Genomic DNA, 26,706 nt, shown 5'->3' with positions numbered 1-26,706 from the left:
AATGCTTCAAATAATAAATTAAAAAGAAAAATATGCAACACAATGAAGTTATCCATGTATTACCTGAAGCCGCCAGTAGGTGGTGGTAGGACACTGTCCTAAGTGAATAAGACATTTATTCAGCAACAAAGCAACTGTTGTATTTATGAATAGGTCAAGGATGAATCGACTCTCACAATTTATTTAAATCCACAGATTCATTCACAAAAAATAACCCACTCTAGCCTAAATAAGGACTGAACCGATGTGAACGCTAACAGGTAGGAATAATGATCAAATTATTGTGGATTAAACATCTTTGTTGACATTAATTGCAGTAGATTTTATTAAGTTACAACAAAAGGTAGGAAATGGTTTTAATTGCGAACTGTACTTATTTTGTGTGAACATGCTACATGCTAACACCGTCACAGCATTCCAGTCAACTAATTTAGAGCTAATAACGTTAGTCAACTGTCCCCGCCTTCACTAAGTGAAAAATGCGAATTAAAAAGAAAAAATAACATAAATAAAATAAACAATTACAAATTAAACCAATGAATATTAAAGTCAGTGTAATTAGATGTAACGTTTATTACTGTATGTCACAGGCTAGTAGCGCCAATTAGCATTTGATGCTAATGCTAACATTGATGCAACTTAATGTAACTGTAATGTAAATATTAATGTTATATTAACGGTACTGTAACTTTAAACTATCTATTGTTTTACTTAAAAGCTTGATCAAACCTTTAACGTTAACATAAGTCAGATTAATTGCTATTTGAGTGATTCTGTTAATATTAACATACATTTGTTTCTGTCTAGTTAACTTTAGGAACTATACAGTGAGAGGAATTATTTAGTTTTATATTACAGAAACTCAATATTTCTTTTCTATATTTTTGTTAGGCCACAGTTTGAAATGCCATTCTGCAGGCTGAAATGGCATATTTAACACAATTAACCACGGCTTTACTACAATAATACAGTCAGGTTTATTTTGTGTGGATAAATGTAAGTTTACTTTAGTAAAACTATGTTTTTGTCTTATTGGCTAAATGGGCTCATGAAAGTGTTTCACATAGAAATGATTAAATAATAATTAATAATAATAATTCCTTACATTTATATAGCACGTTTCCTGCACACTCAAAGTGCTTTACGCATTGGTGGAACATGTTTCCCGAAAGCCATTTTGAAATGGAAACAATATTTTTCTTTCCCATTTATCGATGATTTTTGGTCAACAATACATTTTTACGCCCAAATCAGGTAGAAGAAATTCATTTCAAAATATTAGACAGGTACTACTATCCCTGCAATATATTTAATAATAAATAATAATAAAAAAAAAATCACAAAAATGTTCTTTTTGTTCTTGTAAATGAACAAATGTTTTCTGATGATTTTGGAAACAGGTTTCAGGGTTGATTTTTGATTAATTTGGAGATATGCTGTAGAGAGAGGAATCATTAAAAGGCCAGAAGTGAAAATTCTGTCGTCATTTACTCCAAACATGCTTGCGTTCTTGTGATATTTTGAGAAGTCAAGTCAGTGGTCCCTCACTGATTATAAAACACACACACACACACACACACACACACACACACACACACACACAGACACACACATTTTGAGTCTCTATGCAGTTACATTGACTGTAATTTAAGTTATGAAAGCAAACAATATACTTTTTTTTGTTTTATATTAATTATGACTGATTTAAAGGAAGACTTTCTGGCAAATAGGCTCATTTTTCAAGTCACTTAGAGTTAAACTGTTGAGTTTGATCATTTTAATCCATTCAGCTGATCTCTGGGTCTAACAAATAGTCCAAAATCCTTGATTATTACTCCATAATGAGAGTATAGCAAAGATTATAGAATACACATGACGTGTCACTCGTATACTTTTGAATGGGAAAAGTGAAGCAGTCATTATGGCGAATGAAGCCCCGCCTTCTAGTACAGGAGCCAATCAGTGATTGATATATGGCAAATAAAGCCCACCTTTTAGTACATGAGCCAATCAGCGATCAGTATAGAATGACAATTCTCCAGGGGAGGGGCTTGGACTAGATGTGAGTTTCTGCAGATATTGTGTGATATGGACATTTATAAATGAAACTAAAGGGACAGTTACTGTTTAATTTTATTGGTTATTCATAGTATGTAATGTAATCGTAATCTTGGCAAGCAGTTTTGAAGAATTTGATTTACCCATTCAAACAGAATGCCCATGTATACTTTCCGAGAGGCGTATAGGTATAGTTACTAGCCATGTCAAGTTGGAACATAGCAGCTATTCATTTCCATCAGTCTTGGTGCATACTTTAACTACACAAGAGTCAAGTTTTACTTTAAAAACTCTTTGGAATTTTTTGAGCGAGATGCTAATGGTCTAATCTGATTCAAGGATCTATGCTAAGCTAAGCTAAAAGTTCTTCTGTCAGACCCGGAGTTTGTCTGAATGGATTTAAAGAGCCCCTATTATACATTAAAAAGGGTCATTTTTTTGAGGGGGGGGGGTCTCTCCAACAACAGGCTGATGTGCATTCAAGGTCAAAGAACACTTTCATTGTCGTAGAATATGCATTTATTTTTACCAATTTATGGCAGCGACTCATATGATTATTTAGCAATTAATTTGTTCCTACACCCCTCCCTAACGCGATGCTAATCTACACTGATTGGTCCTATTGTACTCTGTTGTGATTGGTCAACAGCGTTCAGCGTGAGACAGAGAGAAATGGCCACCATGGCTTATCAACAATATTGAAGTAGTCAGAGTGCAGAGTGTATGTGTGAGTATACCTGCCAACAATTTTTTTTCGGGAGTCTCCTGTAATTTCAGACCCATCTCCCGCCACCCTCCCGTTTTGTTATTTATCCCAGAAACTGATGATGGCCATAGCAACGACAAGTGCCAGTGGATTGTGCATTTATATGCAAACGCATTTAAATCCATAAACAAAGCGGCATGCGTCGCATTTTCATCATGGCATTAGACGTGATATGAGAATATAAAGAGTTAACCAGATGCACTACAAGCGGTTATAAGTAGCAAAAAACAATTAAATACATAATTTGTAGAGAAAACAAAGAGGCAACCATTTTAATTGCACATACTTACACTTGTGAAATAGAGAAAGAAACTGATCCATAAACTGTGTACTGTAAAGTTCCTGTCGAGCTCTGACAAAGTCCCATACGTCAACAGACTTTTCTGATCTAAAGCACTCATCAGAAAAATGACTGGAACACAGCACAAGCCTGGGCTGTAATGTTGAGGTATTTTTGCCAAAATAAACCTCAACCACTGACTCTTCACTGTTTCATCTTTGAGTAGAGAAAATAACACTAACTTTCCCCTCACACTTCAGAGCACAGCGTCTTCGTGACATGATTCAACTGGCGTCTGCTGCAGTGTCCTTCTTCTTTTTCTTTGCTACTGTGTTTGTGGGCGGGGCTGGGTTTTTTAAATTTTCCCGGGATTGCGCGTGCAACAAATAGGCGGGGCCAGGCCCGGATTAAGAACTCAGGGGCCCCTGGGCACATTATCTTGTAAGGCCCCCTACCTGGCCGTACCCCTATAGTTGAATTTTAAAAATAATAATATAATATTTTTTAAATAAAATGAATCTATAATTTGTTGCCCACATATTTAAATAAATGATATATAGTACATATGTATTTACAAAGATTTAACTTATTTTTCAAAGCATTGAATAAAAATACTAATAAAATGAATGTTTTTTTAGTCTACTTGTACAAGTTCACTGAAACAGTACTATATATAATTTTTAAGGGTATTTTTAATGTAGAGCTTTTACAAACTAATATTGTTGAGCATATTGTTTGCATGGCATAGGCTATATCACACAATGTCTCTCCAATCCAGTTCTATGAATCTGAGTGTTTAATAATACACACACTTTTTAATGATTTACTGTCTCTCTCTTCCTCTCCCTGTATTCTCTCTACTCTTCTCGTGATGAAGAGTTGGCAAACAGCATAGATCAACTTGATTATAAACCTAAAAGTATCCGAAAATCACACACACTATACCTCTTCTCCTCTCCGGTCTCTCTCCTCTTCGGGGCCTTTCTCTCTCCCTCTCTCTCCTTTTTCTATCTGTTTCTCTCACGATGAATCCAGTCCGCGCTGCGCTGCCGTTAGCCTCCTCCGCCTGGTTAATGCTAGCTTACTGATCTAACGTTACCATAACGTCTTCTTCTATACCCTCATTCTCCTCTATTCTCCCCATTTTTGATCCATGATTAATACTAACGTTACACTACAGTCCGCTCAGTTTAGTGCGGGTTATTTCAAAACTGACGTTTCCGCGCTTGACCAATTACAGCATTCTGTTTAGTTAAAGAAAGAAAGACAATTTAAACATAATAATAATAATAGTTATATGTGATTTTTTTGCTCAGATGAAATACAGTTCCCCTTCGGGGGGAACTTCAGCACTATAAGTGGATTTGATTGTAAAATCCACGCATAGGGAGGTTCGGTTCAGAAGCTACTCGTCTGAAAGAGTATTGAACGGGCCAATTAAGAATGAATTGGCAGCGCAAGCCTGCGCAGGTGAGCGGCATAAGCAATCAACTGAGTATATAAGCTCACCTGGCGCAGCAGACGCTATCCTTTTCGCTTCAGAGACTTTCTGATCGAGTCGATGAGGGTTCCTCCTGCTGTGACCAGCGATTCTGAGCGAACGAGAGCATTCTCCCGGTCCAGAGTGTGTACACGCAGTGGCAGACGGTCGAGCTGGGTTTCTCCCTTGCCTGGCGTTCTTTGGGTCCGGTCCTTCAGAGCGGTGCGTATAAAGTTGCAAACTTCACAGAAAGAGCAACACAGTCGTGCAGCACGTCCTTATCAGGACGGCGCTCCGACTGTGCGTTTCTGGATGCGGTGGTTTCCTGTCCTCGGATGATGGGCGCGGGCACTGTGTTACATGTCTGGGGGTCCAGCATGTTAATGCGCTGCTCGCGGGCAGTTCATGTCGTCATTGCGATGCCATGACTGTTGCGCAAGATCGCGGTTAGCCTTTGCAAAAAGGCGAACCACCCCAGTTGTCCCCTGCTCTGCAGCGGGCACTCGGGCAGATCTGAGGGTTTCAGCGAGAGATAATCCGTCGCCCACGGGCCCGCGGACCTCCCGCTCCTCTAAGCGCTCCATCCAAGCTTCGGGCGGAGGAAGCGATCCGTCTAACAGATGGTAGCCCTTACGCCCGATGACACCGGAGACCAGATGTCCACCGCGGCATCGGAGGGTGGGCTTTCATTGTCCGATGATGATCCAGACCCGCTCGCCCCCTTCGGGCTGGTGAGCGCTGTCACTACGGATCCTGAAACGGACATGTTAGCCGTGCTTTCCCGGGCTGCTTCGGCCGTGGGTTGGAGATGGTTTATCCCCCAGCTCCGCGGCCGGACCGACTAGAGGGGCGTTCCCTTCTTCCCGGAGGTGCACAGTAGGCTCACGCGGTCTTGTAAAGCACTTTTTTCTGCTCGTGCTGCGTGTTCCTCCACCCTAACCACTCTTGACGGTGAAACAGCCAGGGGGTATGTGGCGATTCCTCAGGTTGAGTGCGCGATGGCGGTAAATCCGCGCGGCGCCTCTTCTTGGCGGGGTCCGCCTCGTCTCCCATCCAAAGCCTGTAAGTTATCTACCTCCCTCGGAGCTAGAGCTTACATAGCTGCGGGCCAGGCTGCTTCCGCCTTGCATGCGATAGCCACCTACCAGCGCTACCAAGCGCAGGCGCTGGCCGAGCTGCACGAGGGTGGGTCCAACCCAGGCTTACGAGCTTCGCACCGCCGCCGACTTAGCTCTTCGGACTACTGAGTCCGCTGCGTGTGCGTTGGGGAGGACGATGTCCACATTAGTGGTCCAGGAGCGCCACCCCTGGCTGATATGCGCAAAGTCGACAAAGTCCGCTTTCTTGACTTCCCCATATCCCCAGCCAGGTTCGGCGACACTGTCTGTGAATTCACCCAGGAATTCAAGGCGGTGAGAGAGCAGTTGGTGGGTGATGTCTTATCGGCGGTCCGTAGCCCGCTCCGCCCGCCGTGCCATTCATACCTGCTCCTCGCCGAAGGCGTCCGCCTACGAGAGCTGCTCCGCCCCCGCACACGCCTAAGGCGAAGCGAGCGCGTCGGGCACCTCGGAAGCAGGCAGCCCCCCTGCCCAGAACGCCGCTAAGTCCGGCAACGGACCGCGAAGCGCCCCTGGGACAGGCCATCTGGAGAAGAGGGAACTTGCTCTTTCCCCGCTGGAGGGCGGGGCCCCGTTTCCAACGGCACTTTTTACTGCCATGAAAACATTATGAAAGGGCACTTTTCACTTCCCCAGATGTGACAGCCTGAAATCTGCCAGTCTGGGACGCTATGCTTTCTAGCTTGCAGATTCGGTGCGTTTCGCCAGTGGCTCACGAGCGCTGGGAGGACGGTCTCCTTTCTCCCACCCCTCGAGCCTCCCCTCCGGAGCTCGGGTTTGGAGTGAGAGCAAATATCTCACCTCCAGCTTTTCCGTGGGACCCGCGAGCTTCCCGGATCAGCACACCCACTCCGCGCTGCCCCACTGCTGGTACGTCAGCGATTGTAGCGATGAGTCCATTAGCGAGAGCTCTGCCTGCCTGGTTAGCGCGGGCCAGCTCTTCGCGGTGGCTCATACGCACAATCAGACTCGGCTATGCGATTCAGTTCGCGAAACGGCCCCCCAAGTCACGGGTGTGTATTCACCAGGGTCAGCCCCCTGTCCGCCCCTGTCTTGCGAGAGGAGATTGCTGTCCTCCTGGCGAAGGATGCAATCGAGCCGCTCCCTCCAGCCGAGATGGAGAGCGGGTTTTACAGCCCACGCTTCATCGTGCCCAAAAAGAGCGGTGGGTCACGGCCAATCCTAGATCTGCGCGTTTTGAACCGCTGCCTGCACTAGCTGCCGTTCAGAATGCTCACGCAGAAGCGCATCCTCCGGTGCGTTCGTCCTCTGGGTTGGTCTGCAGCATTAGACCTGATGGACGCGTATTTCCATGTCTCCACTCTTCCTCGCCACCGACAGTTTCTGCGGTTTGCGTTTGAAGGTCGAGCTTGGCAATACAAAGCCCTCCCCTTCGGGCTCTCTCTGTCTCCGCGGGTCCTCACCAAGCCCGCGGAGGGTGCCTCAGCGCCCCTTCGGCTCGCGGGCATCTGCATACTCAATTTCTTTACGACTGGCTGAATTGCCCTCTCTTTGATTATGCACAGAGTTGATTATGCACAGAGACAAAGTGCTCTGGCACTTCCACCTGTGGGGGTTTCAGGTCAACCGAGAAAAGAGCAAACTCGCCCCCGTGCAGAGGATCTCTTCTCTCGGGCTGGAGCTGGACTCGGTCACCATGGCAGCGCCCCTCTCCGGAGAGCGCGCTCAGCTGATGCTGTACTGTCTGAGAGAGCTCGACAGTAAAATAGTGGTCCCACTGAAACAATTTCAGAGGCTCCTGGGGCATATGGCATCCGCAGCCGCTTCATGCCGCTCGGATTATTCTATATGAGACCACTTCAGCACTGGCTTCACGATCGAGTCCCCAGACGCGCATGACACACGCGCGCACACCGAGTCTCTGTTACTGCGCTGTGTCGCCGCGCCCTCAGCCCTTGGAGCGACCCCTCGTTCCTACAGGCCTGGGTGTCTCTAGAACAGGCGTCCAGTCTTGTTGTCGTTTCAGCAGACGCTTCCAACACGGGCTGGGGGGCTGTGCGTTGCGGGCATGCGGCTGCGGACCTGTGGAAAGGTACCCAGTTGCATTGGCATATCGCCTGGAGCTGTTGGCAGTGTTCCCCGCTCTCCACCGTTTTTTTCCGGTGTTGGAGCGGCAACACGTGCTGGTCAGGACGGACAGTACGGCGGCGGTGGCGTATATCAGCCGTATAGGGGGTATGCGCTCTCGCCGCATGTCTCAGCTCGCCCGCCGTCTGCTCCTCTGGAGTCATCCGCGGCTGAAATCGCTGCACGCCATTCATATTCAGGCAAGCTCAACCGTGCAGCCGATGCGCTCTCACGGCAGCCTTGCGTCCTGGAGCATGGAGACTCCACCCCGAGTCTGTTCAGCTGATATGGGCGCGATTCGGGGAAGCCCAGATCGATCTGTTGCTTCCCCCGAGATCGCTCATTGCCAGTTGTTCTTTCCCTGACCGAGTGCTCTCGGCACGGATGCACTGGCTTACAGCTGGCCTCGGGGCACGCGCAATACGCGTTTCCCCCAGTGAGCCTGCTCGCGCAGTTACTGTGCATGGTCAGGGAGGACGAGGAACAGGTTGCTGGTTGCGCCCCTCTGGCTCAACCGGACCTGGATGTCAGAGCTCTCCCTCGCGATAGCCCTCCCCTGGCAGTCCCTTCGAGAGAGCACCTACTCTCTCAGGGACAGGGCACCACCTGGCACCCTCGCCGATCTTTGAAGAGATTTTTAGACGCGAGGAAGACTTAGGTAACCTCCGATTGCGGTGGCTAATACCGTCACTCGGGCTAGAGCCCCCTCCCCGAGCGCGCCTATGCCCTGACGTGAAGTCTATTCACTGAATGGTGTGTCTCTCGCTGAGAAGACCCCCGTAATTTGCCAGATCAGCGTTGTGCTTTCTTTACGCCGAGAGAAGTTGGAGAGCAGGCTGTCGCCCTCCACACTCAAGGTTACGTGGCTGCCATCTCCGCTCTCATAACGCGGTGGCTGGCAGCACCGTGGGAACGCATAACCTCATCATCCGGTTCCTCAGGGGCGTTAAGCGAATTAATCCACCCCGCCCCCTCTCATGCCCTCTTAGGATCTCGCCCTCGCGTCAGATCCCTTCGATCCTCGACTCAGTATATTTCTGTCCCTGAAGACAGCTCTGCTGGTCGCGTTGATATCGATTAGAGGGTCGGGGACCCGGAGGCATTTTTCGGTCAGTGACTCGTGCCTGTAATTGGGCTGGCTTCTCTCACGTATGAGACCCCGCCCGCGATATGTGCCCAAGGTTCCTACCACTCCGTTTTAATACGAGGTAGTGAGCCTGCAAGCGCTGCCCTCGGAGGAGGCAGACCCAGCCCTTATTTATTGTCCAGTTCGCGTTTTGCGTATTATCCGGACCGCACTCAGAGTTTAGATCATCTGAGCAGCTCTTCGTCTGTTATAGCGGTCGGCAGCAGGGAAGTGCCGTACCGAAATAAGTTCCCACTAGATTGTGGATGCCTTTCTTTCACTATCAGAGCCGAGATGAGCCGCGTCCCCCGAGAGCGCGTGCGCACTCCACTCGGAGCTTCGCATCCTCTCGAGCGCGCGCACGCGGCGCCCCTCTAACAGACATCTGTAGAGCTGCGGGCTGGGTGACACCCAACACATTTGCAAGGTTTTACAATCTGCGAGTGGAGCCGGTTTCCTCAAGGGTATTAGGTAACCCTTGGTGATTGAGGAAACAATTCGGTAGGGTGTTGAAACACGCTTGCTGCGCCATTTTCCCTAACACGGAGATACGTGCGCCTTTTTATCTGTCAGTAAAGTTCCCCGTCAGGTGAGCCCTGCAGATTCCTCCGTGGCCCCCAGCACTGACTCAGCGGAGGAGTCACTTGCTGGCCCACTACGTTGTAGGTCTGCCCGCTGGTCAGCCCGCGTTTTGGGTAAAGGTGTCTGCTATGCGTGGTCCCCACTAGGCGATCCCATATGCTTATTCAGCCACGGTTAAGTCCCCCCCCCCCGGGCGGACCCGTGTCTTCCCTCCCCGCTAACCACTCTTTTGCTATGCGTACTCCCCCTTTTTAGGGCTAGTCCATATGTAAATTCTGCCATCTATCCCCCCTTGGGTAACGGATGGCCTCCGCAGCGTCCTCCCTATCGGGATTGCACGCTTCCCAACGTACTGTCGTATTTCCTAGAATTATCTAGATGCTCACGACACCCCAAAAAATATATATAAATCCGTAAAACTTCTGTTGAAGTAGGATAAATTAGGGCCAGGGACACGTTGGAGGACCGCGCCCCCCATGATGTGGGTGCGTCACGCTTGCTTGACTATCTCCTCATCGGGGGTGTTGGTAAGGTGCAGTCATTATGGCGCTTTCAATGGGCTCCCAATGCGTGGATTTTACAATCAAATCCACTTATAGTGCTGAAGTTCCCCCCGAAGGGGAACGTTCGAGGTTACTAAAGTAACCCTTCGTTCCCCGAGGAGGGGAACGGAAGCACTATACTCCGTCGCCATAATGACTGTCCCTTAGCTGTTGAAAGTCTCTTCAGCTTAAAAAGGATAGCGTCTGCTGCGCCAGGTGAGCTTATATACTCAGTTGATTGCTTATGCCGCTCACCTGCGCAGGCTTGCGCTGCCAATTCATTCTTAATTGGCCCGTTCAATACTCTTTCAGACGAGTAGCTTCTGAACCGAACCTCCCTATGCGTGGATTTTACAATCAAATCCACTTATAGTGCTTCCGTTCCCCTCCTCGGGGAACGAAGGGTTACTTTAGTAACCTCGAACGTTGTCAGAGCAATATAGTTTTTATAGAGAAGGAGGCACCTTTATTAAGGCTAAACATTATTAAATTCCCACGAGGCACTTGACTTTATATCACATTTGCATTATTTATTAAAAATGTTTCCTTCCTGTTAAAAATAAATATATTTCTAATCTGATATGTAATGAGGAGAAAAAAAGTAGCACAAGTTCAGCAGATGGTGGATTCGAACCGGGTTGATAATCAATCGCGTCAAAAGATGTTGCTGTGCACATTACGAGGTACGCCACTCAGGCTGTGATGCTGCATAGCTCTTCTAGGCCCACACAGAATCTGCGCCCGCAGAATTCCACAGATTTTTCTCAGATTTTCCGCAGAATTCCGCAGATTTCTGCAGATTTTTAGCCTATCATTAATTCTGTTTATTTACTTGAGTAAATGTGTAAATCTGAATTTATTCAGTTTTTATTCAGTAAATTATTACTTTTTATTTAATATATTAAGGTGTAAGTTATGATACTCCGCTGGAAACTCCCAAAATAATTCCACAGAAATCCGCAGATTTTTACCAAAATTCTCCGCAGAAATAGCAAAAAACGTCCGCAGATTCCGTCTGGCCTTGCTCTTTACTCATGGTGTCACTGCCAATCAAGCATCGATGGGCATAAAGCGTGAATAGCTTATTCCAACTAGGTGCGCTATTTGCAGTTAGCCTAAAAAAACACCCCGAATTTGTCTTTTTCTTCTCCCCCCTCGCAGGGGCCCCAAGTGCGCTCGGGCCACTGGGCCTGTGCCTATAAGGCCCATTGGTTAATCCGGCCCTGAGCGGGGCTTAAGTTCCATTTCCTGGTCACGCCGGCACGGCTAAAGACTCGTTATCAAGATGATTCATTTGAAGCACTGCGAGTCGACTCTTTTATAAATGAATCAACAGTTTTAAACACTGCACACTTGCAGATTTAAGTCTTAGCTGAATAATTCACTTCACTTAGAGCTGTGTTACACAATACATGGAAGGTCATTCTCAAAAACCCATAATAGAGGCTCTTTAAAAAAAAAGAAGAATAAACTGAACTGTCTAACTCGAGGGAATGTAACATGAGCATATTTGCAAGTAGTTGTGTGGTTTACCCAAAAAGGAAACTTCTGTCATCATTTCTGATGAGTTTTTTTTGACTCTGTTGAACATAAAAGAAGATATTTTTAATAATGCTGAAAAGCTGAACATTGACTTCCATAGTAGTTATTTTTCCTGCAATAGAAGTCAATAGCTAGAGGTTTTCAGCATTATTGAAAATGTCTTCTTTTGTGTTTAACAGAAGAAAGAAACTCATAACGATTTCAAATATGCAGAGGGTGAGTAAATGATGGAATCATTTTTATTTTTACTATTAATTTCACTGTTAATTTAAGTTATTGAGTTTAATTTAAAAGCCTCACAAAAGTACTTTATTCATTCATTCGTTTATTTTCTTTTTGGCTCAGTCCTTTTATTAATCTGGGGTCACCACAGCGGAATGAACCGCCAAGTTATCCAGCATATGTTTTTACGCAGCGGATGCCCTCCCAGCTGCAACCCATCTCTGGGAAACAAACATACATACTCATTCACACTCATACACTACGGACAATTTAGCCTACTCAATTCACCTGTACCGCATGTCTTTGGACTGTGGGGGAAACCATAGCACTCGGAGAAAACCCATGCGAACGCAGGGAGAACATGCAAACTCCACACAGAAATGCCAACTGACTCAGCCGAGGCTCGAACCAGCGACTTTCTTGCTGTGTGGTGACAGCACTACCTACTGCGTCGCCAAATTACTTTATTATTTGATATAAAACTATATATTTTTTATTTATTAAAATAATTTCCAATTATTAAAAAGCCTTTTCAGTGTCAGTTTTCAGCCAAATGCATCTTGAATTTTCAGTTTCAATCAACAAGCTTCATTTCAGTGCATCCCTAATCTTGCTATAAGAGGGTCTTTTTGCATTGCACAACTCAAAAACAAGGCGGCAAAACATCTAATTATTATAAACATTTTAAATTATAAACATTTAATTACTATAAAAATAGAACCAAACCCTTTTTCCCCAAATGTCATTATTATTAACAAAATTATTGTTATCAGACATTTATAAAATACTTATTTAACGTGTTGAAGCAACTCAATTCTTAAGTTTATTGGGGGCAACTTGACTGTTTTATGTTCAACTCACTTACATTTATAAAAACAATCAAGTTAACCTAATTCTTTACTTTTTTATCATTTCTATTGTTAAAACATTCTCACATTTCGCAGGGTTGTAAAACCCAACAGTGTTTTAACACTACACATATATTTACAATATTTTTTGTTAATTCGGTTTAATTTCTGAATGTTAAGTAATCAAAAGTGGTAGTTGTAGTTGTTGTTGTTATTAATAATGCTGTTGTCATTTTCACTGACATTATTACTATCATTATTATTATTGTACTATCTATCTATGATATGTTTTATTTAAATCTTTATTATTCTTGCTTCATTTTTTTGAATTGTTGTATATTTTTATGTTCTCTTGTGTATATACTTTGTTTGACTTGTTCACCCAGTTACCTTTACATGCGCGCGCACAACAGGATTGTTTTTTTCAGCAGGGTGTTTTATGTTGATTTTCTCTATAGAGACTTTTTGGATCACTTGTTTCTATTTTAAGATGACCAGATGGTTTTAGTTTCAGTTGTGTTTGGGAATTGTGACTAATATTACACTCTTTCTTTTCAGACACCCCTTTTCTGGCCGTGAGGGACCCATCTCGAATGGCTCTGGCTTTATAGTAAGTAGTGATGGCCTGATAGTGACAAATGGCCATGTGGTCGCCAACAAGCGTGGTGTTCGTGTCAAACTGACCAATGGTGAGACTTACAACGCCACAGTTCAGGATGTGGACCAGGTTGCAGACATCGCCACCATCAAAATCAATGTTAAGGTACAGATGGAGCTTTGAGGTTGTACTGTTAACATGTGTAATCTTTTGGGGATATTGTATTTTTTAATTAGGGATGCATCGATCCTGATACTTGGATTGGATATCGGTTCGATACTGCATATTTTTACTGCAAATCCCATCTTGCACGTGCTCTATATTCTGTGTAATTTATAAGCAAACAAAAGCCAGAAAGGTAGCCTTTTATAAGACAGTAGAAAGTTGTCTTGTAGGCCTACTGTATCCCAAATGTTTTGAAGCCATTCTATAGTTTAATGTGAAGTGCAGATCAATATTCACATGGTTAAATTCATGTTCAGTTCTGCGCTTCCCTCCGCTGCGCCTGTCAATCATTCTCCGTTTATTTACAATTCAAACTGCGTGTCACGTTCATGACAACATGAAAAACTTTCTCCAACACTATTTGTTCCTGTTAATTTAAATAAATACTAATTTATTATATTATATTAATTTATTATAATATAATATATATTATATTGGTTCATTTCGACCTGAAACGACGAGTTCATTTCTGTTTCTAAATCATGTAGCTGTTAGATCAGCAGATCGCATTCGCAACACTGGAACTGAGTGGGTTATTACCTGCTCTTCACACACAAAGTAGGCCTACCTGAAATTTAAAACTAGAAAAGGCTCAATAATACATTGGACAGATCCTTAACGCACTGATTTCTTTCCTTTTTACTGCTGTTTTGGATTGGAAGCTGTCTCAGTGATGCATCAAGCACTTCATTCACACACCGGCTGATGTGACGTGTGCCGCTCTGTAAAATTATTCTGTAACATTAAAAGTTTCTGTTTTCTCATCCTTCCGACTGAGTTTATTCTTTCGAGGGGAATACTTTGAGAATAGTTTGTAAGCCTGGCTCATTGTGGTCAAAGTTGTTGATTAAATTAATAAAAGTGAAACTGACAATCACAATATAGATTTTCATTAACATAAAATGATTAAGGGTGCTTTCACACCTACACTTTTGTTTCGGAACGTATCTTGTTTGCCCAGTTAGCGCGGTTCGTTTGGCATATGTGAACAGGGCAATCACGCTCTGTTCCGCGCCAAAGTAATCGCTCCGAGATCGCTTGAATGAGGTGGTCTCGGCTCGATTGAAACGAACCCTGGAGCGATTCGATTGCAGTGAGAAAGCGATCCGATCCGAGCGCAGTTATATCACAGTGTTTTATGGATATGTAATAGGCATACGGCTATATGAAGAGAGAATTATGAGTAGGGCCGGAAGTTTCGCGAGTCTCCGGATGCCCGCAAACGAGTGATGATCTCCCGGTAATCTTGCATCTCCCTCCCGGTCCTCAAATAGGCATCGTCGCGCACCCTTCTCACCCCTCCCCCCCGCGTCTCTCCTCAGACACGTCGCGCGCACCCACCCTGTCAATAACCACCAAACCACCACCTCTCCTGACAGCTGAGCGGGACGCTGCAAAATAAACCCTGACACTGACCAATGTGAGGAGAGTTTACTCGCACGTGACTTGTTTTAGCTCTTTTGGTCCAATTAGAAACTTTGCAGTGTGAAAGCGAATCGCACCAAGAGCAAAGAGCAACAATGTAACATTTGTAATCTCTGTTTCGGAACAACTGAATCGATTCACTGGCGTGAAAGCACCCTAAGCCTCATATAGGTTACTCTGAAACTGTGAATATTTGTTTGTAATTTTATTTATATCAATAGTTTATTTAACAGACCAGTTTGTGTTTTGATTAGGGTCAATAGTAGTAGCCTGTTGCAGAGATTAAAGAAAAATCATACTATTAAAAAAGGAAACATAAGCTGGACCACATCACCATAGAAACTGTATTATGCTTAAAAAAATGGCACAGTATCAGGATCGGATCTGTATTGGTCGATACTCAGAATTTTGGGATCGAAATCGAATCAGTTCCAAAAAGATGGTATCGGTGCATCATTATTTTTATTGAGTCATAGTTTACTATGGTAAGAACAAGGACTTATTTTATTTTATTAATTTACATTTTTAATAAAATGTCTTTATCAAGTGAGTAATTTCTTTTTGAATTTTGTTCATTTAAGAATTAAACCTATAGAATCAAAATTGTGTCACTGTTAGTACATTAAAAGTGTGAGGTCAATATGATTTTAATGTTTTTTTAATGGCTCTACATTAACTTTTTTGATCACCAGCCTATATGGCTAGTAGTTTTTTAACTTTACTAGCCACTCGCCATTTTCACTTTTGTTGTTGGGAAAATATATTTATATTACTTGATTTAGATGTGTTGTGTATGACTTTGCTCAATGAGCATGAGCGGTAGTGGTTTCATGGTGTTGCTTTGTAATTATTTCAGGGCTCAACATTAAGGTTGTACCAATTTTTTCTCTGACCACACTGGAAAATAGATAAATAAATAAATAAATAAATAAATAAATAAATATTTCTCAGCCAAAAATGTTAAATAATTTTAAAATTTCAAAAACTAGCAAAATATATGTTACAATATGCATACACTTTATATTAAATAAAACTTAAATAACAATTATTGTCATGTAGCCTGTCTAAAACTATGAAAAGTAGTCTGTCCTAGCTCCAAGACCAAGGTCTCAGATCAGCAGTTAACTATACATAAAATTTAATCTATTAAATGAATGTTACTGAAAAGAATGATAATTAAATCATATTAACAAAAAGAAAGCAGGTGAAAAAACATACCGTGTGCAATAATGAAAGGATGATCAAATGCACACAGTTAACATTAGGCCCATTAATAATCTGTTCAAAGATTGTTTAAAGCTGAAGCTGCAACTGCTGCTGCATACATAAAATACCTTCTTTTTAAAAAATCTCGAGCTCTTGAAAATGGTGGATGTGTATCGCTTTTTTGTCCAGTCTATTTCAATCATCGATCGCAGCATTGTGTTTCCGGTCAAGGTTGCTTCACGCAAGGAAATGGGATCGTGCACGCTTTTAAAAAATTGCGCGCATCACATAACATTCTGTATTCATCTGCTTTCTTTTGCTTGCGTGAACACAGTTGTTTTTGTCAGTCGGGCTGCTTCTCATTTCTAGAGGTTCATCCTTATTGTCGAACCCTACTTTTAAAAAAAATACATTTTAAAAGTGATTTTCGACTAGCCAAAGTGGATAGTGGGAGTGGCTGTCTAATCCGCCACAGCTAAAGTCTACCTGCGGTTGGTGGGTGTTAATATCAAGCCCTGGTGTTAACCCATTAATCTGTTTATACTGTATTTAGGCTACATACACACTGTAATATTTCAGGAGGAACCGCCGAATACAAATATGGAAATAAACTCGAAATTGTGATAACCTTAGTGACATTTGGTTTTGTATCCTCAGATTTTTAAACGCAGTAATATTACAGCAACTAAAGAATAATTATAGTCAACAATTTTAGGTAAACCAACAGTAACAGAGGAGGCTTTTATGTTTGGAAGGCCATTTTTGCAATTGATTTTTCACAGTTTTCTTTTACCACAGTTCTAGTACATGGCCATATAGTCTGACATAGTGTCATTGTGTTCTCTGTCTTGTCCCAGAATCCTTTACCAACGTTGCGTCTTGGCAAGTCATCTGATGTGCGTCAAGGTGAATTTGTGGTTGCCATGGGGAGCCCCTTTTCTCTTAAAAACTCCATCACATCTGGAATCATCAGCTCTGCTCAGAGAGGCAGTAAAGAACTGGGTCTCTCCAACTCCAACATGGACTACATCCAGACGGACGCTACCATAGATGTAAGAGCACTGGAAACTGGGTGGTGTTGCATGCAAAAAAAATGTATGTCATCATTTAATGAATTGCATTCCATCACTCAATCACAATTCTGCTTTACAGTTTGGAAATTCAGGAGGGCCTCTCATAAACCTGGTGAGTCGCTGACATTTACTCAACTCACTGCTTCTGCCTTTTGGTTTAAAGGGTCACGAAACACCAAAACCCATTTTTGAGATGTCAATAGTCATATATATGTTCCACGCTGCTAAAAACACTCTTAGGACACATATTTAACAATAAAAGTGAAAATTGGTTGTTTTTGCGTTATTTCGAACAAATTCGTTCTTCCGGTTTGAAAAGAAATTTTGAAGCTACGTCAAGGCCATGAGCTCCTTGTGTAAATTCCAGCATGGAGACTGGCTGTCTGTACCAGCGGGTACAATGTGACGTCTTTGAGCTTTCATCATTAATTCAAGAGAAAGACGAACCAATAAGCGTGCTCTATTGTGAATGAGGTGCAACTTTATTAATATGCATGATAGCTTCAAAAACTACGTGTTACAGTATTCAGAGAGACGCCACGTTGTGTTGCTAACCGTAAATAAAACAAGTGGAAGAAGAAGAATTGTTCGGAGACATGGGTCGTCAGTGTTGTTTATAAACGTGCCACAACAAAGGTTTTACTACAGTGGTCTTCTAACACGCAACAAAATTATGTTTGTAAGGAACATTTTTACCCGAGAGCTTTTTGTATTATAAATGGTGAAATCCAGATTTGCCACTCGTCTTCTTATAAAAAAAATCACAAATCCAGTTTGCGTTGATTGTCCTGTCTCTATGGATTTGGTAAGTAAGCAATCGGTGTTCCTTGTTATTCAGATGGCGAAGTAGGCCATTAAAACTACACTCTTCTAGCAGTTCCTTGGATCCAATATGTCGTTTGTCATGGGGGGCACGCATGACATGTTCTTGAATGAAAATGAAAGTGCCAAACTGCAGTTAAAGTCGACAAATTAAGAATGAAACTCCCCAAAATTACATGACACTCGGGAGGAAACGTGGATAGCGTGGTGACACAATAACGTTATTCGTATTATGTGCTTTAACATGTAAAACGGGATCATGAAAGGAACATTCAAAAAGCAACTCATGTAAACACCTTAATCATATTGTTGTTTTAATCAGATTAAGGCAAATAGTTAGATTACTGATGTCCACAAAATCATTGCTTTATCTGTTAAACCGACAAGTGTAACACAAACTACTCTCCTGTCTTCATTTGGAATAAAAATTCCAAGTAACTCAACACAAGCAAAGACAATTGTAGGCGTAATAGTAGAAGTATTAGGGTAGGAGTATTTAATTAGTGTGCTAGAACCACACTACGAAATCCCAAGTAGAACGTATCTCACAGCTATGGTGGTACCCTCCTTGTACAATAATGTGAAGGAGAAAGTTATTAGTGCACATTTAGTAGTTGACTACAGATTGCTGGACCTTCAGAGCAATACAGAGCTTCATGACTGTCATATTAAGAACGTGAATTGTTTTCAAATGTTCATCAATATTGTATTGTACTGGCCATACTCTAGCCTTATGTAATAAACTGATGTGTCATGTTTGTACTCTTCAGGATGGTGAGGTCATCGGCATTAATACCATGAAAGTGACAGCAGGGATTTCCTTCGCTATTCCCTCAGACAGAGTCCGTCTCTTCCTAGACCGATCTGCAGACAAACAGAGTAAGAATGACCTCACAGCTGCTTGCTTTTGTCTGTGACATCATTTTTTTTCACTGACAGATGGTTATTGGGTCTTTTTTTCAGAGTCTTGTTTTGGAGAATCGGGATGGAAAAGGCGTTACATTGGAGTGATGATGTTGACTTTGACCCCCAGGTGCCAAACACTTGTTCTGTTGAAAAGTGCTTAATTTATCAAGGAGAATTTGTATGCAATTTTCACGCCCGAAAAATAAAAATGTTTGTGAATGTTTGTGACAATTTAATGCAAAAATACCCGCACAATTTACCGTGATTCCGAAGCAGTGATTTAAATGATATGAGAAGTGACCAATCACAGTCAACCTTGTTTAGTTTTACCTGAAATGTAAGGGCGGGACAAAGGCCTTTCTGTGTTGCAGTGACAGAAAAAAACAATTTAAAAACAAATGTTTTATTGGAAAAATGCTTTTGTGATGTTTTCACTATATGTTATTAGCAAGAGTAATTAAACCGTGGACATACTTTCTGCCATTTCAATGATCTACACTGTAAAAAAAAAAATCTTAAAAAAAAAGGTCAAATGACTGGCAGCTACAACTGCCAAACAAAAACCATAAAATTACAGTAAAATTGTTTTGTTTAAATAAAGTGCAAAAAATAATAAATCTACAGATATTGTCATTAAAATTTTTACAGAAAAACAGTTATTTTACAGACTTTTCCTAGATTATTACTATCAAATCCATTTAATAAAGTAACACAAGAGTTTTACAGAGAAACACTGTTATTTTACAGACTTTTCCTAGATTATTATGATCGAACGCTATTAATAAAGTGACTGCACTAAAAGTTCAAGAGAAAACAACGCTATTTAATTTTTTTTTTTTCCAATTAAACGCCTTTAATAAAATGCCAAGACATGCTTTTGGTCGTAATTTAACAGTTTTATTTTGGATCAAAAAAGTTTGGAAAACATCAATTGAGATACAACTGATTAAAATTCTCACAACTATAACATTACATTTTATTGAATAGTATTACTTTAAAACATATAGAGGTTTAAGTTGTATGAAATGATTCAGTTCCAAATCTTAAATGAAATGGAACTGTAACGTTAAGGGGACCCTGACAAAGAGGTGCAGATTCAAATGCAGGTTTAATACACAGAGATGGTCAGGCAAACAAGTCTACACAGGGGCAAACTGCAAACAGATGTATGCAGTGAATCCAGAGTCATGGTCAATTAACAAGCAAATGATCAGTCCTAGCAGCAAACAACATAAACAACTTACAAACAAAGCAAAAGAAGAGAAACGCATCATTATGTTCACAGTAGCAGTATAACGAGACTAAGCAATTGGTGCGTGCGTCTGTGCTGCTTTTAAAGTGCATGTAATCAGTTCATAACGATCCTCCGACTATGTGTGTGCAATCAGCAGAATCTGAAACAGGTGTATGTGAGCACTCTTAGTGTGTTACTTTATTAGATGGATTTGTTCGTAATAATTTAGAAAAAGTCTGTAAAATAACAGTGTTTCTCTGTAAACATTTTAATACAAATATCTGTAGATTTATTACTTTTTGAACTTTTTTTCAACAAAGAAATTTTACCTTAATTTTATAGTTTTTGTTTGGCAGCCGTAGCTGCCAGTCATTTGACTTTTTTTTTTTTTAGTAAAGTAATTAATTCAAGTAATTACAATTTATTACTTTAGAATTTTAAATGTACTTAAAAAACAGGAAAAAACACTGTAAATAATACATCAATTTTATTGTACAAAACAGACAAATTGCTGTAATTTGCCATTACTTACAGTACATAAAATAACAGTCAAGCCGTTAACTTACAGATAATGTTTGTAATTTTTACCAACTTTTGAATATAATTTAAAATAACAGAAAAAATACTGTATAAATAATATTGTAATTTCCCTGTATAAAAAACACAAATGTCAGTAATTTGTCTTTAATAATAAAGTACCTAAAATAAAAGTCAAACGGTTAATTTAGAGAGATTGGTTGTCTACCTGTGATCTGAACGAGCAAAATGTGTTTTATTATCGTGTAAACAGGGCAGCATCAGTCATGTTAGATTTAAAGTCTCCCTCTGTCACATCTGCGTAGTCATCCTAGCCTTTCTCATTGTAATCTTCATAAACTAAACCATGTACAGTGCACAATAGCCTTGAAAAGGCCACGCAGTGCAGCACACAGGTGCACAATGAGGAAATATGGACTGACTGCATCAAAACTGTTCATATTGCGCAATGACACGAAATAATATTGATCGCGCCACCAAACACATGAAAATAAAAGTAACGTGCGTGAATTAAAAAATGTAAGGAGCAGAAAGTACAGATATTTGTGTAAAAATGTAAGAAGTAAAAAGTAGTCAAAGAAATAAGTAGTGGAGTAAAGTACTGATACTAGAAAAATCTACTTAAGTACAGTAACAAAGTATTTGTACTTCCCATCTCTGTAGATATATCAGCATAACAATCAATATTACATTCGCTTCAACAAAAAACACCTCAACAAAACATTCATACTACTTCATTTGCATAGAGCAGGGGTGGCCAACACTGTTCCTGGAGATCTACCTTCCTGCAGAGTTCAGTTGCAACCCATATCAAACACACCTGCCTGTAATTATCACGTGGTGTTCAGGTCCTAATTAATTTGTTCAGGTGTGTTTGATATGGGTAGCAACTGAAATCTGCAAGAAGGTAGATCTCCAGGAACAGGGTTGGCCACCCCTGGCATAGAGTGTGACAAAAGAAATGCTGTTAATTTGCAATGCATTGAATTAATTTATCAGTACATGCTGTAATGAATCAGATTAAATGTGTGTTATGGATATTGAAAGATATCCACAGGCCTGACTAAAAAGAAATTGCTCATAAATTTTGGTCATAAAATGTGCAGACACTGGTTAATAATCAATCGTATTAACTCACGTGTGTTTGTGCACACTGTTACATGGATTACATTTTTGCATATTTCCCTGTGCACACACTCCTGTGTTTGCACTGAAGTGAGTCTTTTATTATCTTTAAATTCTCTTTTTCCCCTCCTCAGTATAATCGAAGAACTAAGGATGCGAGACCCGTCCTTCCCTGATGTTTCTCATGGAGTTTTCATCCACCGTGTGATTGTAGGATCTCCAGCCAACAGGTGTGCTGCTCTCTGAACATGATGTTATCAGCTGTTGATTAAGGCATCCTATTGATGATGTCATTTCCTGTTTTCTGTTTTGCAGAGCCGGAATGAAGCCAGGAGATGTTATTATTGAGATCAATGGGGTAAAGGTGAACACGTCGGAGGAGATATATAATGCTGTGAGAACCAGCGAAAGCTTAAATGTGGTGGTCCGCCGGGGGGCCGACCTGCTCATGCTGCACATGACCCCAGAGTCCACAGAGTGACATCAAGTCAAGTATTTAGTAAGATTAAGAAATGGTGAGTAATGAGAAGCTGTCATAGTTGGAGCTGTTGTAAGAAAGGAATCATCTAAAGAGTTGAACAGTTTTAGCAAACGCTGGACATTCGTGTAGTAAACGTGTTTCTGGAAGCGTTTGAAATAATGTGGATGATTCAGACTTCTGTACACTGGATAAACCTCAGTGTGTCTGCGCAAACTACACTATCAGTATTGATTTGAAGGAATATCACTGAATATTTTGTTTAGGATTGTCATGATGGCAACAAACACTCAACGACCTTAATAAAACTGGGTGCTCTTATTGTGAAAATGCTGATGTTTTGTATTGAGTCTCACATTCTCATGTTACGACGTTTGTATTTTAATACATTTTTCTGAACAGCTCTGATTTCACAATAAACCATTGGAATATTTATGGATGATTTGCTGATGTCGCAGTGACTGATATGTTTAGGTTTTGGGTCAGCGCTGTACAGCATTCTGAAAAAGTGTATTTCTAAAAGTGCGCCGTAATGACGCCAGTGTCAACTGCAGTGTGTGTTGGAAAGGACTGGATGCTGTTCAAACCTCATGCCAAATTTTTGTCACCCCATACAAAACCAGTTTAAATCCACACAATCTGACAACACTGGGGCTAGATCACAATATAAGCCACAACACAAGTGAGTTCAATAAAATATATCTTTATTACAGACATGTACAAAAATCAAATATACAAAACATTCTGCTAATGTGACTCAGAACTCCAGCATGGACCAGTCGTGGTAAGGCATCTCTTCTAGAGGAATTCTGCACTCTGGATTCTCATGCAGACAAGCCGTCATCATATCACAGCATTCTGTGAAGAAGAAATGGAGAGGAAGGTTATTGTTGTTATTATTATTATTAAGCTGTTTCACTTAATTGTTCTTTGATGAACATCTCACCTTGAGAGAGGGTAAATTTGGACCAGTCATGTTGAAGGTAGTACAGGTCATACGCTGATGGGAATTCTCCATGGAGCATTGTGAACAGAAGAACCCCAAGAGAATAGACCGTCGCTGGTTTGGCCCGGTAGCATCCTTTTTCATAAAACTCTGGCGGGATGTACGCTTCTGTGCCTGGAGGAGAGACGTTTAGTTTAGCATCATGTTGAATATATATACCAGATGGGCTTCAGCTGTGCTAATTAACCAGCTTTCAATACGTATATTAATAATGCTTATGCACATTCATAACTAGTGATGTCAAAAGTATCAACTACCAATCGATACCGACACTCATCACAGTCATATTTGCTGAGCATGTGAACACCAATGGCCAATCAGTGGTGTTTAACAGCGCTCAAATTGACTTGTTAAATGTCAGAATCGATTGGTACCGAAGTCGATACTTTTGACCACACTATTCAAAACACCTACCAGAGAAGAGACTGTAGGCTGATTCCATCATGAAGTCTCCACACCCGAAGTCGATCAGCTTGACTTCCAGTGTGTCGGGGTTCACCAGCAGGTTTTGAAGCTTAATATCCCGGTGGAACACCCCGCGGTAACAGCACACGTTGGCCGCATAAACAGCTTGCCTCATGATGGTATGTGCTGTTTTCTCACTGAGGACTCCACCGCTGACTTCAAGGAATGCCTCCAGGTCCATGCTTGGACTAGGCCGCTCCATCACCATGACATAATGGTTTTCAAAGACCTGCCAGTCCAGGAGCTTAATAATGTTCGAACACCTGGAGCCACCGCTGGCCATGTTTGCCAAGGTGATCTCTAAAGGAAGTGGCTGGTCACATGACTGAAAACAAAATAATAATGTTGGTTTTCAAACAAGGGTTTCTGACCACAGCCTGTGGTCTATAATAAATATAAGACTTTATAAACTGAACACAGCGAACAGAAAGTGTAGTCTACTCACAGAGCTGACATCTTGCATATTTGGGGTCTTCTGGACAAATTTAACTGCCACCTGTTTAAAGGAACAAGCCAACAATTAACATGTGCACGGAGATCATTTCATTCAGTCATAAATCCTGAACAGAGGATTCATTCGTCAGCAGAAATGTCCAAACAATGAAAGCTCTGATGATGTTCTTTAAACAGGGAACTTCATCAGAGGATTTGAGTCTACAAAAATGAATACCTGCAGACCATCCTGTATGCGAATCCCCTCATACACGGAGCCGAAACCTCCTTCACCAAGCTGCTTTCCGAGTTTGTAGCGGCAGCTGATGTCATCTGTTAAAAATGAAGAAAATGTCATTAAATTATAAACCAAATAAAAACACAAACAGTTGAAGTCAGAATTATTGTCAGATTTCAGAACATGATAGTTTTAATAACTCATTTCTAATAACTGATGTCTTTTATCTTTGTCGTGATGACAGTACATCATATTTACTGGACATTTTCCAAGATACCAGTGTTCAGCTTAAAGTTCTGAATACTTAAACTTTATTGCTCTGCATCATTTGGGAAATATTTAAAAAAATATTAATAAAAAAATCACAGGAGGGTGAATAATTTTGACTTCAACTGTATAATTTTACAAAGTTTGATGAGCCTAAACAAATGTTCTGAACTCCAGCAATAAACTTACTATTGTCCAAGCAGGTCCCATCATCTGCTGTAGACTTCACAGCAGAGTCCTCTTGTGAGACCTGATCCGGTGAAGGGTTCGAGTTTTCATCCAGGGCAGAGTCACAGATGTCATCTGTTATGAGCTGCTGGCTCACTGGAAGTTCATTGTCCTCATCGGATGGTGAACTTGAAGGACTATCAAGCTCTTGCTCCAGGCTGTCCTCACTGAGGGAGGATTCGTTGTCTGTTGGGAAGTGAAGCTCTGCAGAGTCGTTCTCAATGACCACTGCAGAGTCAAAGCTGTTCACTTCCGGTTTAGAGTCTAAATCTTCGTCTTCTGGAGCATCAAGAGCTGGAGGTTGGAGAACTTCCAGCTCCAGGTTGCTCACAGCAGTGCAGAAGAATTTAGAGCTACTGATGGGCTCTGCGTGAAGTTTGTGGATCTCCTGCACACATAGCTGATCTAAAGAGAGGAAGGAACATCATTAATATGACTCTACGACTCTTTTTGACAAGATATTTGAACAGTTCATTTGCAGAAACATTACTCAATGTGTTTTATTGATGATCTTCATGGGTTTTCTGCATTGAATTAGCAAACAAGTAAACTATATATCTAAAGGCAAAGCTCACTGAAATAAAAAATCCTAATACAAATAATTCTTATTTTTTCTGTTTTTTACACAAAACTACAAATTCTGAAGAAAATTCCTGAAATCAGCAGCCATTAACCTTCATTGTAGGAACACAAAATACTGTGGAAGTCAATGGCTGAAAGCACCTCAAACAGGTTTAAGGAGTAAATTATGACAGAATTGTCTTGTTTATGTGAACTGTGGCTTTAAGAAACTCTTTCTAAAATGTCTTCCAGTAATGTTCATTTCTGATCTTTAAACACTTATGTGATGTGTTTGGTGTGTTTAACAGTATGCTTTAGTAATTAAAAGTGCTCATAAATCTATTTTACCAACAACAGTAGCTCTTCTTCTGGAAAAACAGGCGAAGAAGATGGGAGACAATTTGAGTTTCCTCTTTTTCTGTCTCCCTGCCTGTTTTCCTGCAGCGACGGCCGGGTCATCGGTCATCAGATGACGGTGATTCTCTGTCGTGCTGCCGGTGGGTTCGAGTGGCTCACACGGTTGTTCGTTCGCACACTTAACACCAAACGCTTTCTTCAGACGGTTAATCAGTTTTGAAAATGCCATTTTATCACTGTACTGTTGAATCGCAGAAAGTACTGAACTACTAGACATCCAAAGAAGCTAATGAGAGTTTCTGCTACGTCAAAAGCTTTTTACTGTCACCGATGATGTCAGAGTTCCACAGTTCCATTTGGTATGACGTAGAGACTTTTTAAAACACAACAAACTTCTAATGCAGGCCCGCGCTAGACTGACTGGCTCATTCGCCTTAATGTGCTCACACAGCCACCTGCTTATACACATTTTTTCCAATTATTCATTAATTTATTTTTGCACTTAGGCCTATGTATTTTTTTCTGTCATGCACAACTTTTTCTGCGTTTTGCTTTTATTACAATTTTTACCATGTTTATATATATTTATACGTGCGTGTGTGTGTGTGTGTGTGTGTGTGTGTGTGTGTGTGTGTGTGTGTGTGTGTGTGTGTGTGTGTGTTTGTGTGTGTGCATGTGTGTGTGTGATTCATTTATTTTGAGTAGCTCATTTCAGTTATTTTATATTTTCATTATCAATTATTTATCATTTTTAACAGTATTATTATTATAATTTATATTATATTTTATATATTATGATTATATAAATTTGTTATTCTTGTGAATTGTTTTTTTAAATGAATAATGCTTCAAATAATAAATTAAAAAGAAA

At 41.3% G+C, this 26,706-nt stretch overlaps 2 protein-coding genes across 2 annotated transcripts; one reads left to right on the top strand and one right to left on the bottom strand.

Moving 5' to 3' along the window:
* Window positions 1-127: 127 nt before the first annotated feature.
* Window positions 128-22,720, top strand: LOC797799 (PDZ serine protease domain-containing protein). The gene is given in 8 exon segments (NM_001110528.2): window positions 128-260; window positions 13,211-13,415; window positions 16,964-17,158; window positions 17,259-17,291; window positions 18,772-18,880; window positions 18,965-19,034; window positions 21,938-22,033; window positions 22,119-22,720. Coding segments are annotated over 7 exon segments (801 nt in total). The 5' UTR covers window positions 128-260; window positions 13,211-13,283; the 3' UTR covers window positions 22,285-22,720.
* A 216-nt stretch (window positions 22,721-22,936) lies between these two features.
* On the bottom strand, window positions 22,937-26,253 carry pimr157 (Pim proto-oncogene, serine/threonine kinase, related 157). The gene is made up of 7 exons (XM_009307132.5): window positions 25,827-26,253; window positions 24,879-25,322; window positions 24,423-24,517; window positions 24,198-24,248; window positions 23,702-24,077; window positions 23,228-23,401; window positions 22,937-23,139 (listed from the first exon to the last, which is right to left on the bottom strand). The coding sequence occupies exons 1-7, from the start codon at window positions 26,110-26,112 to the stop codon at window positions 23,039-23,041; spliced, it is 1,527 nt and encodes a 508-aa protein (XP_009305407.2). The 5' UTR covers window positions 26,113-26,253; the 3' UTR covers window positions 22,937-23,038.
* Between the last annotated feature and the right edge of the window lie 453 nt (window positions 26,254-26,706).

The sequence above is a fragment of the Danio rerio genome, chromosome 13 (assembly GCF_049306965.1).
Source record: "Danio rerio strain Tuebingen ecotype United States chromosome 13, GRCz12tu, whole genome shotgun sequence".
In the NCBI taxonomy this organism is placed as follows: Eukaryota; Metazoa; Chordata; class Actinopteri; order Cypriniformes; family Danionidae; genus Danio; species Danio rerio.
This window is presented reverse-complemented; position numbering and strand designations above follow the sequence as displayed.

Excerpts from the sequence above, each read along its gene's own strand:
- pimr157 (XM_009307132.5), bottom strand. The coding sequence starts at position 26,112 with ATGTCTAGTAGTTCAGTACTTTCTGCGATTCAACAGTACAGTGATAAA. Across the intron at positions 24,078-24,197 it reads ATATGCAAGATGTCAGCTCT|TCATGTGACCAGCCACTTCC; the intron begins GTGAGTAGACTA and ends TTTTGTTTTCAG. Across the intron at positions 23,402-23,701 it reads AGCCTACAGTCTCTTCTCTG|GCACAGAAGCGTACATCCCG; the intron begins GTAGGTGTTTTG and ends TCTCTCCTCCAG.